The sequence below is a fragment of the Alosa alosa genome, chromosome 5 (genome assembly GCF_017589495.1).
Source record: "Alosa alosa isolate M-15738 ecotype Scorff River chromosome 5, AALO_Geno_1.1, whole genome shotgun sequence".
In the NCBI taxonomy this organism is placed as follows: Eukaryota; Metazoa; Chordata; class Actinopteri; order Clupeiformes; family Clupeidae; genus Alosa; species Alosa alosa.
In genome coordinates, this window is record NC_063193.1 from 22,236,791 (window position 1) to 22,254,956 (window position 18,166).

Sequence of the window (18,166 nt, forward strand, 5' to 3'; positions counted from 1 at the left end):
ATGCATCCATAAAATGTTTATTTTTTTCCCACAAAGAATTGTCTACAAAAGCGATAAAATATAGAATTTAACAAAAAATCACTTCAGTCCTTCACTTAATATGTACAACTTGAAGGAGGAGACACTTTTAAGACTTTGACTGACTTCGAACTTTCACCCAACCCTCTCCACAAAGCTGGGAATTCAAATATTATCACCCCTAAGTACTTGCAAACACACCATCTCTTTCTCTCTCTTTCACACACACACACACACACACACACACACAGAGATACACACAGATACACACAGTCAAGCTTGGCAATTATTTCTCACTCTCTGGTACATTTAATGGAGCTTTGTGGACATAAGGATGCATCAAAGTTCACCGTCAGTCTCAGCCAGCTCACCAAGAAATACAAACAATTTGATTTCATTTATATTAACGCCCACTTTCTGAATTCCCACTTCTGATTGGTTCTCAAGTAAACATATGCAGTAAAGCATCTATCCCGGCTGGCCATTCAGCTTCTCAACAGTCTAGCTATGGCACTTGGAAAAAAATTCTTGTTCTTTTTTTTATTAGTACATAACAACAACAAAAACTCTGTACCCTAAGTACCTTTTTAGGGGTTCTGGTAACAGATGCTACTTTAAACTTTTCTTCCAGGGAGGCAGACACATTCTAATTTATAAATAAACAGGAATTATTACTGTCATTTTCACTTGAATGCATATAATATGCGATGAGTTTTTTCTGTTTTTTTTTTTTTATTTTATTTTTACTCTGAATATCAGGAGTAGGACGAAGAGTCTAGGCCTCCTGTGCACACACACACACACTCTTCAGGTGTCTGTGTGAAAACAGTGATGCATGTGTGTCGCTTAAGAGAGTAAAACATTAGCATAACCAAGAGCAGAGTGGGAGGAACGTGCTGATTGCTGCCTCAGGTAGGCTGAATGAGGAGTGCTCCCCCGACTCCAAAGAAATGAGAAATGAGATGCTCCGCTCAAATTACCCACAAGACACCACAGGGAGGCCGGAATGCTGGGAGATAACCCTTTTTGTGTTCACTCTAGGCTTACCAATAGAGAGCTATACAATTAGTAGCGCAGAAGGTAAAATACAAGGGCTGTGGTATGTCAATTTCATCTCAATATTGTCTCCCTCAATGGAATGTGATCAATCAGTACCAATTTTCTCCTTTTAAACTTTTGCAGTTTATCAGAATTTCCCAGTGCTCAATGATTGTCTATTGTATTTTTCTGTGTGTGTGTGTGTGTGTGTGTGAGTGTTTGTGGGTATTGTGAGTGGGGCAAGAGGCATTCAGTAGCACACACTGAACACTACCCGGTAACATTCAGATTAAAATATCCCCACCCCGTTCCCACCCGCTGCGTCACGTGAGAAACACAAAAGCCCCCAAACATCTTGGCGTCATGAAACAGCATGCAAAGATAACTGAACAACAATACGCTAATAGTCATATAATAATAATTATAATAATAATAAAATTAAAAAATAATCTTAGAATGCAAAACATGACAGTAGTAAATGCTTTCAGTTATTGCTACAGTATCTAACAGCGTTCAACTGTCCCCCCTTCCTCAGTTCACAGTCAATTTTTTTCAAAAATAGAAAACAAAAACAATCCACTTAATAAGGAAATTAGATTTTAGCTGAATCCACTGTCTTTCGTTTGCACGTGATAACTGAACGGCCTTATCGGCACACTGTATAGTCTATATTCTAACTTAAAAACTGACAGCAGCCTTTAATGGTCTCTTCAGAATGCAAAAATGTGGATCTCCCGTGTTAAGTGTTTAATATTTATATTATATGCCATAAAACTGATATTTACACTGAGCTAGTGGGGTAAAAGACCATATCCAGACAGTGAATTCAGCATGTCCACCTAGACCAGTACACACACAGACACACTCACAAACATACATATACCACATAAGCCTTGTCTGGGTATTCAACATTGTTTTTTTTGCCAAGTATTTTTTTTATTTTCCCAAAATGTTCATATTTTAAAATATTTCTCTCTTTTTTTCAAAATAATAAAAGAGAATTCCCTGAGACAGATGCTTTGCAGTGCATCAAGAGGTGATTGTCTTTTTTAACAGGTCACTGACTTTCTCCAGGATGTTTCTTGACACAGGCTGTGAGATTTGTCTGCTCTTGGTTTCACATGTGGAGTGGCTTGTTGCCCAAACGAATAAAGTAAAACAAAACGTCATTCAAGATCAAGTCAATGGCTCAAACAATTGTAAATTACAAGTTATTGTACTTCCTTCGTAATGGTGTCCCATTGTCCTTCATATTAAGTACATCTCAAATTGCATAATTGTTCATTTCAATATAAACATTTCTTGATATATTTGAACATGTATGTGTGCCTTAAGTGGGCTAAGCTTCTCAACGAATACACCATGCAATAACTAAATAATCAAGTTGAGAAAAACTTGAAAAATCTAAATTTAAGGACAGCTCTTCTCATCAGCCTCCCCTGTGTTCTTCCACAGATAACAACTATCCTCACAGCCACACTCTCTACTGGTAGGATTTAGTGCTTTTTAAACCATGTGCTGCTGTTGCGCTAACGGCCTGTCAACTGGGCTCTGACCCAACCATTTGCCTTCACTGAAAAAAGAAAAGTAAATCCAACACGAGAGAACATAGGTGAACAACCTAGCGCTCCCCTCTGCCAAGACAAAACGAATGTCCCGGGACTAAAAGCAGTTCTTCATGGTGGCCACAGTGTACAGCAGTTCTATTGCATTATCCAGAAATGCTTTCACACACATGCAAAGAAACTTCAGTTAAATATTGTATTACTAACATTAAATAAATAATACAGAGTATGGTTACTAAGTGATTGTCTATCACAGCTTACTATAAGGAGAGAATTAGAAATATATTGCCACTGTAAACTGCAGAAGCTCATAGTATAGTGTTCTTTGTCCCTTGCATCTCAACATTGTCTCAATGTGGAATGTCTCTTGGAGTGCCCCTTAGGATATCAGTTTTCTTTATTGAAAATTGTTTATGACTATGGGTATTCCACAGTAGGGTGTCCAGCCTGCACTTGCCTGACCGACTGATGTAGGTGCGTGCATAGAAAATTGCTCTCAGGAGCAGCTCATCCAAACAAACTGCGAATGGGCAGCAGGAATGCTACGGATAGCCAATACTCCATCACCACTCAGAAGCAAACAGCTCACACTCTTATTTGGTCGACTGCGTCCATGAATACATAAATAGATTCCATTGGGCAGCCCTTGGTGGACAGTTTTGCAGGACTAACCTAATTATGCTGTGGAAATCATTTGAATATTATATTTATACATTTCAATTTTAAAAATATAATTTCCATGTCTGTCACATTAGATGAATGACAGGAGATTGTGGATGAAAAAAAGAAGCCTTACAGTACTTGTAAACAGTACACGCAAACTTCTTATTGTGCTACAGTTTCTTACTGTATCCAACCTTAAAAATGCTGTATTGAGACTCATGTATGTGTGTATGACTACTATGAAGATAGACAGTAAGTATTGTTATTCTCAATATTATTGCTTTAAGTAAGAATCGTTATCTTTTAAGTAGCGCAAGATGAGATCAAAATTGAACTATGTGCAAAACATTTCAGTGATCTGCCATTGAATATGTTCGCTATGTCAAGTTTAAGCTTGGAGGCTTGTGTCCAGTGGCACTGCAAGTCACTGATTTTTCTGACGGGGCAACGGGACATAAAGAGGGTGAAGAGACAGCATCAAGACTGAGGTCCTTCAATGTTATGCAAATAGGTCATGATTGTTAAGCAGCAGTTGTCTTACTAGATGTCATTACTACCACCATTAATTGATTGAAATGATGGTAATCTGCCATAATCCTTTATGTTTTGTAAAATATATATAATATCTTTATATATCTCCATAGGGGAAAAAATGTCTTCATTTACTTTAAAAATCCTTTACATCCTTTCCTATGGTCATCAAAGTGGTACCAACTATACATATCTACAGAGCCCAGACAAGGCTTTTCCATGTTCCCAACCAGCAATCTACATCTTTCCCCTCTTGTCTCCTTAGTCTTTCGAAGCCGCAACACAAAGTCTGTACACATACAATTACTGAACAAAAAAGCAAGAAACACAGAGACAAGTCACCAGCCTCTTAGGCTACCGTTGTTTTTAAATTAGGACTAAAATATGAACAGAACAACAAGTAATACTGGAGTACCGCTCTGTACTAGAGAAAAACTATATTAGCTTCTTGAATTCAACCCTCTCCCTCTTTTTAATATCACAATAATGTATAAAAAAGAGATGTCAAAGAAACAATACAACTTACCCAATTAAAAGACAGTTTAAAATGGCTCTAAAGTCTGTACATTTTCTGGTCAGTTCTGGAAAAGCCCCTCCTGTTGTGGGTGCCTATATACATTCTTTAAACTGTATCGGTGAATAGGATCGGATTTAAGTGCAGGACATTCCTAGTGTTTGTTTTTCCGTACAAGCGGCTGGAGATGCCGGGGATGCTGTTGTTCTGTTCTGGTGCTGTAGCGAACGGGCTGGGTCAGGGTTTCATATCGTCGTCTTCTTTTCCTTCTTCTTTTCCTTCTTCTTTTTCCCCTCTCTATCCCTCTATCCCGCCAGTGCCTCAGGGCAGTCCAGTCTGGTCCAGTTATGACCCAGCTCGCGCCGAGGATCGTGGACCTCTAGCGATGACCGCCCCACCCCATCCCACCTCCCTCCTCACCCCTTTACTGTGAGTGAGAGGGGGGAGGGGAGGGGATCACTTGGGCAGGACGGCAGTGGCGTCGGGATTGAAGAGCTCCTTGTAGAGTGGGGGGAAAAGGGCATTGACCGTTTCAGGGTGGAGCTGCTGGAAGGCCTGCAGCTCCTCGGTGTGCAACGTGCACAGGGCAGCCAACGTGGGGATTCGGCCAATGAGCTGCAACCGGGGGAGGAGAGGATGAAGGAGAGCATGTGTTGATTTTTTTTTTCCAAATCAGTTCAAATAGATGAATGAATAATACAGCCGCAAAATGAATGTCTATGTAAACAAGTTTCTTCAGGTTTTTCAAACGGATTTATCTAGAGGCATCTAAATCTAATTAATCTAAATCAGAATCTAGATGAGCATTTATCTAGATGAATGAAGTTAGCAGAGTGATAAATAAATACATCATCCATATAAACTTTCAGGCCATCTCATCCATAGCAGTAGTAGTTTTTTCGGTAGTTTGGCTTATGGCTTTTGCATGAAGCCCTTGGGTTGCACCCTACTGTACCTTGGCAAGAGCGTCCTCATCCATGTGGTTCTTCTGCATGATGTGCTGCAGAGCAAAGTAGATCTTCTCCTGGAGCTTCTGGACCTTCCTAGGCTCCATCAGCCATGGCCGATCTGCAGCACACACACACACACACACACACACACACATGTTCACTTTTATACACTTACACACGAATTACCTTGTGATGATTTATACATAGTATGACCCATTCCCTATATTTGGCATACGGTAAGCTTGTACACACATTTATACATTTATTTGCCAACAAACCACTGTCCAGCCACTTACACGCTTTACACCCTTGTGTACATGAATTGAAACAAAAGAGGAAGAGAAAATGTCCATCGTGGAGACCGTATAAGAGTAAAACGTGGCACTGACCTGTGGAAATGAGGACGGCTGCCGAGAAGAGCGCTATCTCCTCCTCTGTCAGTTGTAGAGAACACAGGCTCTTGGCAAAGTCAAAGACTGCACTCACCAAATCGTCACAGCCTGCAAAGACAAGAAGGTTGAAGACCAGTCAGATTTTTGAGCAGTGTTGAGAACAGAACTTAGTAGTGACTAGTGAGAACAGAACAAACTAGTGACTAGTGAGAACAGAACAAACTAATGACTTAAAGTCGTTGTCTACAATTATAATCCAATCATTTTTTTTTTGTCAAATTTGAGATAATTCCAGATGCTCATGGTGTGTACATGGGAAATGTATAATTTTGTAAAAAGGGAAATTAAGAAAGTGGCTCAGACCAAATCATTTACAATTCTATCCAAGTGGCACAAGGGGAGGGCTGTGATTTGATTGGCTGTTGAACTGAAATATCAACAACCTTTCACCAGAATTGAGAACTATGCCTTTACCAGATAAAAAAAAAAATACTGGAACATTTTTACAAATTTGACATTATCAAATAAATCCTTGAGGCGCCCCGAGGTGCACTAAGCTGCATTAGAGATTACAGATCAGTCAAAGTCAAAGTCAAAGTCAGCTTTATTGTCAATTTCTTCACATGTTCCAGACATACAAAGAGATCGAAATTACGTTTCTCACTATCCCACGGTGAAGACAAGACATATTTTACCAATTTAGGTCCACAGACAAACATAACATTCAAGTAAACAAAAAAGTAAGTAAATAAGTAAATAAGAGGGCACATATAATAATGAAAAAATAAGAGCAGCAAAATTTGGTTGAAATTGTGCATAGACAGTCAATAAAATACTAGTGCAAAGTCAGGCCAATAAAAGGCTTGGGTAGTTCTGTTTGACCTAAGTAAGAAAGAAAGTGGCATAGTGGTGCAAGTTATAAGATCAGCAGCTATGGGTTAAAGATCAGATGGGTAAATGTGATAATTGTACCTAGTGCTTTGAATATCTGCATGCCGCCATACTTCCCCTCAAACAGCACAGTGTTGTTGAGAGGGTTGAATGCCCGGCACATTCGGACCAGTACCACCTCAAGACACCCTGAGAGAGGGTAAAAGCAGAAGGGGAAAGAAAAGAATCAAAAAGGGTTAATGATATAACTCACCTGTAAACTGAAATCAAGGGTAAAGCTACCCTGAATTAACAATATTCATCTCCAAAAGTACTGGTTGCAATTGTTCTCCCCTATCCTACAGTACTTAATAAAAAAATACTGTAATGTTTAAGACATCCTTCGCTTTTATTTCTTTAGGTTAAAAACATTCCTTAACTGAGTTCAATGGCTCTTTTTATGATGGATCTCACTAGCTGTGCCTGCTCACCTGACTTGAGGAGCAGGATCTGGTCGTTCTGGCAGAGCTCCATGAAGCCTGTGATGCGCTTGGCAAACTCTACCACGTACTGGATGGCGTGGGTGATCTGAATCGCACACTGCTGCCACAGGGCTTCTCGCGTCTAAACACACACACACACATACATACAAAGTTAACTTAAGCAGCACAAGGTGATAGCAGAAACACTATAGTAAGGTAAACCCAGGAAAAAAAGTATATATTTCATAGAACCTAAGGCAAAATTGTAATTAATTTTGCTTTAAATGTTTGATTCTTATAAATCTGAAAAATATCTAAAGCACCTTAGTCCTAAGATATAATGTAAAGTCATACAACATAAAGGAAACTAGGATCTTAGGATCAAATATGAGATGGCTTTCTTTAAGGGGACATTTTACAAGTTGAATTGTGGAGCGATAATTGTGCCGCAACCCGAATCAAGTCGGGCCTTTGATACAAGCCTTTAATTTAGCGATAAAAGAACAGTGATAGTTTTTTTTATGAGGCTTTTCACTGTTCGTCACACAAAAAGTGCCACAAAGAAAAAGTGTAAATTCTGTAAAGTTTTTTCATTTATAAAATACCCATATAGTGCAGTCAGAAAAGCACCAAAAATATGATATCAGCAAATTGCTTTTGTGTGCGCCGTCATTTCTCCCTGTAAGGGGAATCTCCATAGACGGCATTTCAAAGGGTTTCTCTGTAATTAGTCCTAATCCATTTGACACAGGGAAATGAAATAGATGGTGCTGCGGTGCTGCCCCCTCCCCTTCCCCTTTGCTGCTTACGCTCAGTCCTCACTTCCTCGGATGGCTAAAGTCAGCTTCCCTCGCTACCCTCCACCTGTGATCTCTCTCTCTCTCCTCTTCTTTCTCCTTCACCTTGACTGGTATCAGCATCACTTTATCTGGACACAATGGCTACATTTACATCTGCTGTGAGAGCAGAGGCTTAATGAGGAGACTGCGGGGCCCAAAGACCAACATTTAATGACCTCTCTGCTGAGTGGGACTTACTGGGCGGGTTGGAGCTACACAGAGGTGTGCTACGTTCACAGGCAAGAAATCTCACTCAGGAGAGGGAGGGGTGTGAAAGACAAGGAGACACAAATAGATAGAAGGTCTGGTGATGCACAAGGAGACAGAGCTAGAGCGCACCTTGCTTTGGTACATCTTGACCTCCTCGTAGGAGTGCGTCTGCCACGCTAGCTGCTGCAGCTCCTCAGCCGTGTACTGGCAAGTCTCCAAGTGAGACTTTATGATGTTCTGAGCAATGCGATCTATGTGAGAGGGAGACACGGTAGTGTGAAAAGACTTTAAACACACACAAAGGGCACACACACACACACACACACACACAGACAGGCATACTGTACATAGCACCCAAATGTACATACCCCCAAATTAAAGATGTCTTGAAGTACCAACATTTTCTTCTATAAAACATAGGTCACTAAGGTCATAGTAGCACAATTTGCCAGGACCAGTTGCAGGAATCAATGTGGGGACTAGGGCGGCAACTAACAATTGTTTTCACAGTCGATTAATCTGTCAATTATTTTAAGTGAAATTAAATAAATGAAGGACTTTTTGTGTGTTCAGAGTATTCAGTTTTCTTTGATCCGGCCTTCTTGGAAGGTTCCAATTAGTTTATGGTTACAACATACAAAACTTACAGAAACAATTCTTAGCAAGCCAGTACTTCAATAATCTAAATACAAGACTTAAACTATGTAATACCATCATAAGACCATAGTATCAAGCCAGCCTTAGGATAAAAATACAATTGTGCCCCATTCTTACATCATTATTTGTGACACCTAAGGTTTGCGGCTATGATCATTTTCACAGCCTGAAACCTCTAAAGGGTTAAAATCGGACTGGGCAAATCTGACGCTAAGCCAGGCAGCTACCAGTCAGATGCTCAGCCAGTCTAATAGCGACGAAACGGAAGGCTTGTGACTATGACTCATCGCCTCAGCTCGTGCAAGGCTTCCTTTATGATTACGGTTGACGCAATGTATAGACTGTGTCATTTCATCGGCTCATCATCTTGTTTCTAGTCTAGTTTGTTTCTGTGTAACCATAATGACATAACAACAACTCAAGCAGATTCATTTAAGACGAGTATTTCACAACCACCACTAGAATCACATAAACAGTGCCTTTTGTTGAGACCACAGTAAAGCTGCAAACAAATCTGATTCGCAAAACCTCTCTTGCAAACACTTTAGATTAGCACTAGCCGAATTAGCAGAATTAAATAAACAGTGCCACATCAGGGCTACACTGGATGCACAACTGTAGTGGAACAGTGGAACTTGCTACATCCTGTGAGAGCAGCGTGTAGGCCTATGTGTCACAGACACATTTAAAAAAAAATTGACCTGTCTTTTATTTCCATTTTTGAGCAGCTCTTGCGCTCCAGTAAAGAGCAGACCTTACAGACAGATTGCAGCTTACCGAGCTCGCTCATAGAGACTCCCGGCGTGAGCTGGCCATCCTGGTAGGCCCCGTAGCTGAAGAGGTTGGGCACAGGCGTTAGGTCATAGACGGGCTCCTGCTTGATCTGCTTCATGCCGGCCATGTCCAGACCCGACTGGTCTGGCGAAGGCTGGGTCGAGTCCATGCCGTAGAACCCGCCGGCCGGCCCGTTGGGGACGCCACCGCCAATGCCGTTCTGGCCATTCTTGGGCATGTCGATGAGGTGTCCGTTAGCGTAGGCACCGGCCAGCTCGTGGTTAAGCGCCCCCAGGCCGTTGGTGAGGCCGCTGGAGTAGACGCGTGCCAGCGCCTCAGCCTCACCCGTCTGCTGCTGCCGCTGCTCCTGCAGACGCTGCTGGTGCTTCTGCACCTCTGCGTACAGACTGTCGCGTTGCTTCTTGGACATGCGGCCAAACTTCACCGCTGAGGGACAGACGGGAAGAGAGACAGACAGGAGGAACAGGAGACAGACAAGGGGAACATTTAATACTGTCAGTTTATGGAACCATGTGTTAATACAGTATATACATAAAGGGTAAGACTGCTTGTTTTTTGTCCTCTGCTCTTGATGATTATACTGTGGCTGTAAAATGAAAGATGAGGTGGGGTTGGGAAACAACTGTGAGACGAGTCCCTGTGGGCACTTGGACACATTTGGCATGGACGAGGCAGAGGCCAATTGTACCACTGCTCCCCCATGAGCCAAAATTGGTAGATTTCAATCAGACACAAACTAATGATTTGTTAGTAAGGGGCTTGTGAATTAGAACATTTATTTGTGAGCGGCTGTACATTCCCACTCAATGCTCTATAAAGCCTTCAGACTTCAGTCAGGGCTCTCTGTCTGTCTGCTGGACTGGATCACGAGGCATGTGCCCGTCTGGATGACTGCGCCGGGAACACTCTGACTGCCGGCGTCGATCTCTTTGCCAGACTGAACCCCGCTGCTTGTCTCCATCTCCCCAGTGACCCCTGGTCTCGCTCACCGTCTCTGGACATGCCCAGCGCCAGGCACTTCTGCAGCCGACAGTGCTGGCATCGGTTCCGATTGGTCCGGTCGATCAGGCAGTTGCGCTGCCGCGGGCAGGAGTATGCAGCGTTGTTCTGTTGACTTCTCCTGAAGAAGCCCTAGAAAGTTCCGGGAAAAGTATTAAAGACAGAGAGAGAGAAAGTGAGGAAGAGGGTGTTTTTACAGAGCCTGAAAAGAGTTCATCATACAAACATGCACTCCTGGAGGAGCCTAGTGAAAAGGGAGAGAGAACTGGAGGCTTCCCTTACCTTACATCCTTCACATGTGATGACTCCATAGTGGATCCCTGATGACTTGTCCCCGCAGATTTTGCATGGTATAACTTCAATTTGGGCTTTAGGGGAGACAAGGAGGAGAGAGAGAGAGAGTGAGTGAGTGAGTTATGCAATGGCTTTCTGAGGCTAATAAGTCCCAGCTGTGTTGTGCTGAAAGGCCACTTTAACACAGCAGCACTTTTAACTGACCCCAGCCCATATTCCTGCCGAGAGGTGAACAAAAGATGCCCAGTTGTGACCAAAGAGGCGAGCCTTTTTGCCAAAACATTTTGACATTTGTTATTTGACCATTAAGGGAAATTACGGACAGCATGGCTGTAGAGAGGGAAAGCAGATGAGCGCACATCAAAGCACTGCTGAGGAATTGAGTGAATCTGCTACAATTGTGCTCCTGTAATATTACTAGCAAGGCTTTTCAGTGCGGAAGTCATTTGGAAACCCCCATTAGATGAACAGTTTTATGCTATGATGCGATTATAAATATAGACCTATTGGATCTGATTCCAGTTCACATTGTACAGGAAAAAGATCATTTGACCGTAATCATTTCTACAGTGAACATACCTACATAGAAGTACCACAGAACTGAACAGCAGGGAACTGTCTGTCTGTACACATTGGGAGGATTGTGTACCATTTTTTTTTTGTTATTGGCAAAAAGAGGCAGAAAAGAACGTCCGAGAAATGAGACACTCACTGCCAGTCTGTGCCAGTTGGAGGTAAGAGAAAGAGAGGGAGAGAGATGGAGGGAGAGAAAGAGAGGGAGAGAGATGGAGGGAGAGAGAGAGAGGGAGAGAGATGGAGGGAGAGAAAGAGAGGGAGAGAGAGAAACCCATGGCCCTGCTGAGACTGCACACTCACCATAAAGAGATTAGCCACCCAATCTAATCCTAAAATTATTTCTACACGCGCTTGCTCTCCCTCTCTCCCTCTCTCTTCCCTCCCTCTCTATGCTCCGTAATGGCTTATCTGATGCAGCAATTCCCAATTAATCTTTCCGTACAGAACCCACATTCATCTGTTTCACTAATGCCATGTTCCAACTTTAAGCTAAAGTGTTGTACAAACCATGGGAGCAGCAAATGTTCAAATAACACACATTTTGGACTGGAGAGGAATGCAAATGCAAATTGCCAGCTTCTGGTCTGGTTGTTCAACCTCTGCAATTAGGAGGAGTAGGCCTATGTGTGCTCACAACTCTCACTAAATATGGTTTAAATGCATTAAAAAGCAACAAAGACATTTGGTTAAAATGCACTGCTAGTATGAAAGCAAGGAGCAAAGGTGAGACTGCTGAAATGGCTATTGAAATTCAATGTCATGTACAAAACTTACAACCACCTAGCTCACACAGTGGCCCTGCACTCTCGCTAAATCACACAAATGTTTACACAAAGCTAGTTGCTATGTTTAGTGTTGCCGTCATCTATTCTTGAAGATATGCACAAATGTATAAAACTACAATGACAAAACCTTCCGCTTACCTACAACATCCGTTTTCATTTTTATGACAGGAGCACCACACATACACACTCTCTTTCTCACATACACACACACCTGGGACAGGAACACCGTGGTGCCCTAACCGCGCTCTGAGTGTGTGTATGTGTGTCTGCGCATGCTCCCTGAGGTAGGAGCCCCTGCGCATGTTCCTAATATTTAATGTGCTGGCAAAGTGTGCGTGGATCGCTGGTTAGTCTGGATAAGCCGATGTAGTAATATTGTGTGTGCGTGTGTGTGTTTGCGTATGAGAGCGAGAGTGACTGAGTGAGTAAGTGGAAATGAAGGTGTGAGATAATCCTCACATCATGGCTGTCCTTCAGATTTTTAAAAAAATATTCTGTGTGTATTGCACATTCTATGCATGTGTTGATGTATCTATGCGTCGTTTTTTCAGTATGTGTGTGTTCATGTGTGTGTCTTCAATGCGACATAATGGGATTAGTGCAGAGTCTGCAGACAGACATGTCCATCGTAGTTGGGACTTGCTGATTAAGGGTCTGGGTTTGGACATCTCACGACCGTCCATTCCCACTGCCCCTTAGCCCTCTCTGGGTTAAGCCCCTTGCTATAGGTGGGGTGGGGGATGGTCCTGAGCCCTGTCAGAGTGACTGTGTGAACTCAACAACCCACACCTCTCAGGCCTTATGGTAAGGTTTTTCTTGGGATGGGATTTAGATGGATTTCCAGTCTTTCCTATCTTTGACTGTGCAATAGCATTAGCATCACAGTCTATGGCCTATGAGGGCCTGATGTATTAATCTCAGTGGGGTCATCCCTATGTTCCCCAGGTCCTATGTTCCCCGGGTCGTATGTTCCCCGCTCGGGGTTAGGGTTAGGGTTATGGTTATGGTTTTAAAAAAGGGTCCTATGTTCCCCGGTCTCATACAAAGCGGGGAACATAGGACCCGGGGAACATAGCTCAGTGATGCTAAAGCTAGCATGTTTTCTATCACTGTCTACAAACATGAGTTTTTTTATGTATAAAAAGATTTAGATAGGTATCCCTAGATTTAGAAAAGTGGGCTCAGCTTTCACTGTTAGCTTTTACATTGCAGTAGAATCGCTAGTCTCTTTTGGTCTCACAGGCTATTTCTGAGTGAACAGTTCAAGGGTATTAAAAGGACATGGATACTGCCCTTGCTTCTGGCAACACAGACTAGTGGTGATTCTATTCTAGCAGATAAGACATGACTTAAAAGAAAGAGAAATATTTCTAGAGGCTCTATATTATTTGTGCATACACACTAAGGACAGAATGCTACATTGCTATTTTTTCTTTCTTTCTTTTTTTTTCAATAGTAAATACACAGAAGTAGATTTCTACTTTTAACAATACTTCAATAATTCAACTAGATTGCAAAGTTCATTATTCAGCTAGATTGGAAACATTCAGTGCATGCATTGATGCACAGCCCTAATAATACATAGGTTTTATACTAAGCTGTTTTGTCGATAAATCTATTTAAATACATACAAAGAAGCTGTCAGACCAGGACAAAATCAAGCAGATCTAGGGACCTGATCCAGACCTGTTAGGTGGTCTGACCCAGTCAGCCCGGTTCAGAGTCAGTCAACCAAGCTAGTCATTCTGCAACTGTCCTTGGCCAGTCAGTTTGTTCTGTCCCTTCGCTCGCTCCTCATCCTTCTCCACCCTCTGTGACCTCACAGCAGAGAGACTGAAGGGCATGCGTGTGATTGGATGTGCAAGCGAGCGAGCGAGCGAGCGAGCGATGGCTTTGTCTCTCTCCTCCAGAACCGGCTACTTTTTTCTTCACACCTGGTGACTGACTGCTGGACCCCCACTGGTACAGAGCTCCTCCAGGTCACACACACACACTCTCTCACGCAGGCCGAGAGCAGAAACGTGTTCCTAGTGAGCGTCCTGTAACCCTGACTCCTTGATCACTCTGCCTTGCCTTCTCTTGACCCGTGTCTTCTGCCTGGCTCTCTCTGGGCCGTTTGCTCTCTTCGACATGAAAGCACTCTGTAATGGCCTGCTGCAGGACCTCCACTCCAGACAAGTCCCTCAAGTGGACTCACAAGAGGAGGATGAGATGTAAGGTCCGAGGTACAGTGCAGTCTTTCATAACCCTTTTTGTGAAGCTTTTCATTGTACAAAATATATAATACACAGGAGTCAGACTTCACATGTTCCCCTCTTTATTGGGATTTAAAAAATAAAATATAGCCTATGTCAATTTAAGAACAAAGAAACTACACTGATTTGTTTTTTTGAAGGAAAGGTCCTGTGGTCTTATTAAGGGATGTAGGATGATAAAAATGCTCCATCATTGACCACTCTTACATGTAACTGTTCTTCCTGCCTTCCCTGCACAGGTATTAGAGATGCACCAATTGATCGGCCGGTGACCGGAACCGGCCGATTTTCATGTGATCGGCCATGACTGGATGACTGGCGACCAGCTGGTCAGTCTGAGACATGCCGATTTCATGCCGGGTCAAATGCACTCACGCGCAGGACTTGAAAGAACATCACCCAGCTGAGTTTGCAAAGTTTGAAGAAGCTAGCAAAGGCCAAAACTCAGAGCTGGATGTACAGTAGAAAGAAAGTGCTAATATTTTTCTATGCGCAGAAAGCGAACAATGTGCTTTGCCATATTGTGTAGAATTTACTAAGCTGTCACTTCATTAGGCTACATAAACAGCACACATCACCGCCAGTCCCTGCCGCTAATTGCATGCCCACAGCTGAACCACAAGCGCAGCTAAATGGAATTAACCAATTGCGACATTAAAAATAATCCAAGTTTAGCAATCATAGGCTACATGAAAATACGATGTCAACAAGCAGCGACATACAGTAGGCCTAGTAGTAGCCTACTCCACTTAAAAAAATACTCAAACTATTTACTGCACGTAGACTAGGGCTAGGCTATGCCTTAATACCCTAGTCTAGCAGATTGGGAAGTGGATGTTGTGAAATAGAACAAATGATAGCCTATTAGAAAGGAAAACGAAAGTTAAAGTTGCTTTTGACATCGTGGCCTACAATGATGAAAACCGATGCTTTGAATACTGAATCAGCTGTCTCTGAAAGTTCGTATAATTGACGCAATTTTGATTGATGTTTTTCACCGCAAAACAGACGCGCGCTTTTCATACAGCTGAGCACCTAATCAATCGCTATTAGCGCTTCTCCTTCCCTGAGTTTGCGTGATACTCCCACTTTTCTCTTGCCCTCCCATTAATGCATATGAAAATATGTTCCATGGTAGCATGTTCAAATGTATCATGAAAATAGTTTTTGAATTTTAGTTGGATATTGGATGTGAGCAGGGCCGTGAGTTTTGGTTGAGGGTGCTGTAGTCGTAGTTTATTTAAACGCCTTTCTCTGTTAATGGACAACAGCATACTGGCATTGCATGACACACAGCACAGGCATACATCACTGTCAAGAACATTATGGCTACACTACAGAAAAAATGCGACAAAATGTCGCAAACCACAGATTGATAGCCTACTAACGCAAAGTAACCGTCTGCTATCTGACGCTCGACGTTGAACCCGTGAAATATAAAACTGTTGAACACCAACATTAATAAAACGTAATAATTATTGACGCTTCTGACATGGGTGTCAAAACAGGCTAAAGACCCTATCGCACAGCATATTAGACAGAACACATTGACTCAAAACATATGCATAACATAGGCCTACACAACGCAATATTTATAGGCTAGCCTACATTAAATTGATCCACATATCACAAATATAGCCTACAACAAATGCTGACATCATAAACGCACAGTGTAGCCTTTAACCTACACTTTCAAAAAGAAGAGAAAGAACGCTCTGAGGAGGCCACTGAAACAGGCACGCAAAGACACATGAATAAGTTCATCTACCTCGCTGAAGAGAGCTCTTGTTTGTGGATGGAGCTTACTTAATATCAATGCCACCTTTCACCGTGGTGCACCGAGACTCCTCGATAACACTTGGGAAACTCACGGTAATATTCAGCTACTTATATGGCATATTGTCGTACCATAAAGCTAGCGTCATGGGATATCTCCCTCAGATTTTTTTTGTTAATTTGTTTAGTTTTTGTTTAGATCTCCCAGGTCTAATGTAACATTTAGAGCATAATAGAATAATAGACAGGGGGACGGAGAGCTTCTTTTTTTTTCTGATCGTGAGTGGTATGACATATAAATACGCGTGCTTCCCTGCAGGGGTTAGCCCCAGCACCCCCACTTCCCACGGCTATGGATGTGAGAAGGAAACAAATCCATAATAGTGCGTTTATATATTAGCCTTATGTGTGAAATGAATGTCCAACACTGGGAAGCATTATAGTTTGATACTGCAGCTGATGTTAGACTTCAATAAGAATCTGTCTGTTCACTGGTTTAAATTTTTTTAACAACCATTCCATTATTGATACGTTGATTACATTTCTATATTAAAGTGTTCTATTAAAGAAAAGATAGAACATAACTCTTCTTTGTGTGTGCTGTAAAGTGGTTAGAACCGGCTAAAATCGGTATCGGAAAGTCAAACTCTATGAAAAATCGGAAATCGGAATCCAAAAAATTGCAGTCGGTGGATCTCTAGTAAAGATTTATGAGACTGGGGAAGTGGGGACCCCTAGACTCACACACAAAGCAGACCCGCAGCGAAGCCTCTATTCCCTGGCTGTTATGGCCAGAGAGATGGAGATGCGGCACAAATGACAGATGCTCTTTCGAAAATTGCCGTCTCTCCAGTTCATCAGCTGAACACAATGGGGGGACAAATGGGCCTTCGGTGGAAGGAACGAGGGGTTCTGTGCCGCTGGCTCAGGTTAAAGGCCACAGGACCGGTTCCAGTGCTGACCCACTTCCACCAGTGCCAGGCCAGCATCAAACTGGGTCAGAGGACCAATGCAGACTTAGCGGACAGGAGAAACAGGGAAAGGGGGTGGGGCACAGCACAGACAAGCTCGACACCATTGTGAAAAAGTGCGTCAACAAAAAATGGTCATTAACAGCCGCTGTCTATTTTTAGCCGCACGGAAAACAGGCCACTTATTTGCTGGGCCGAGGCAGTATTGACTGGACCCTGGCTAAGTATGCCACATGTGGCTGTGTTTTATTGTGTGCAGTAATGTGTATAACCTTCCTTTGTTAGTGCTTTGTGGCCATAAATACCTTTATGTGTAGTGTAGAGCATATTATGCTACGTGAATAATTGTGTAAAGTAATGATTTCACTGCTCAGAACATTCTGTGAAAACCCAACATTCCTTCAGTTTCATGTCAAACAATCAGCATTGATATTGGTGTAGGAAACTGCAACAGTAAGGCTGTAAATCATTATTCACAAGGGGAATGTTAGAATTGTTACAATGTATTAGACCCATTCTATTTGACAAACACTACAATGGTATTTTTTTTTCATGTTGATGTTTTAAAACCACTCTCCTGATTCCTGTCTGTGCTGTCACTTAAATCATGGACCACTCAGAATAAGGCATGTCTATTGTCTACTGTGCCAACACTTTAAAAATGCCAACCAAGTCTGTATTTATAGCCTTTTACCTAAATGCTCTGCTTTAACCTGATCTGTACACTGTCAGACCTGCTGCTTCTGTCGGCCAACCACGGCCTGCTAGCGCCGCTTGAAAGCATCTCCGTGGAAATCGAGTTTGAATGGTTTCAGTGTCTGTGTTGTTTGTTTTCTCCTCCTCTGTTTTTTACTCTCTCTCTCTCTCTCTCTACTAATCTCATTCTATTGTTACTCTGTCCCTGCACTTGTTCCTGGAGGGGCAGGGACAAATTGGAAATGAAAAGCAGAGTATGTCGGAATGGAGAGCTGGATGTGGCCACATTA

The 18,166-nt window shown here is 42.4% G+C and overlaps 1 protein-coding gene across 1 annotated transcript in view; it reads right to left on the reverse strand.

The window, feature by feature from the left end:
- Position 1: 1 nt before the first annotated feature.
- rorb (RAR-related orphan receptor B) overlaps positions 2–18,166 on the reverse strand; it is a 31,434-nt gene continuing 13,269 nt past the window's right edge. Inside the window, exons 2-10 of the mRNA XM_048242634.1 lie at positions 10,806–10,891; positions 10,514–10,655; positions 9,507–9,950; positions 8,202–8,323; positions 7,033–7,165; positions 6,644–6,751; positions 5,669–5,779; positions 5,285–5,397; positions 2–4,944 (exon numbers count right to left, since the gene is read on the reverse strand). Coding sequence (XP_048098591.1) covers positions 4,786–4,944; positions 5,285–5,397; positions 5,669–5,779; positions 6,644–6,751; positions 7,033–7,165; positions 8,202–8,323; positions 9,507–9,950; positions 10,514–10,655; positions 10,806–10,891 — 1,418 coding nt within the window. The 3' untranslated portion in view covers positions 2–4,785. The remainder of the gene's footprint in view (positions 4,945–5,284; positions 5,398–5,668; positions 5,780–6,643; positions 6,752–7,032; positions 7,166–8,201; positions 8,324–9,506; positions 9,951–10,513; positions 10,656–10,805; positions 10,892–18,166) is intronic.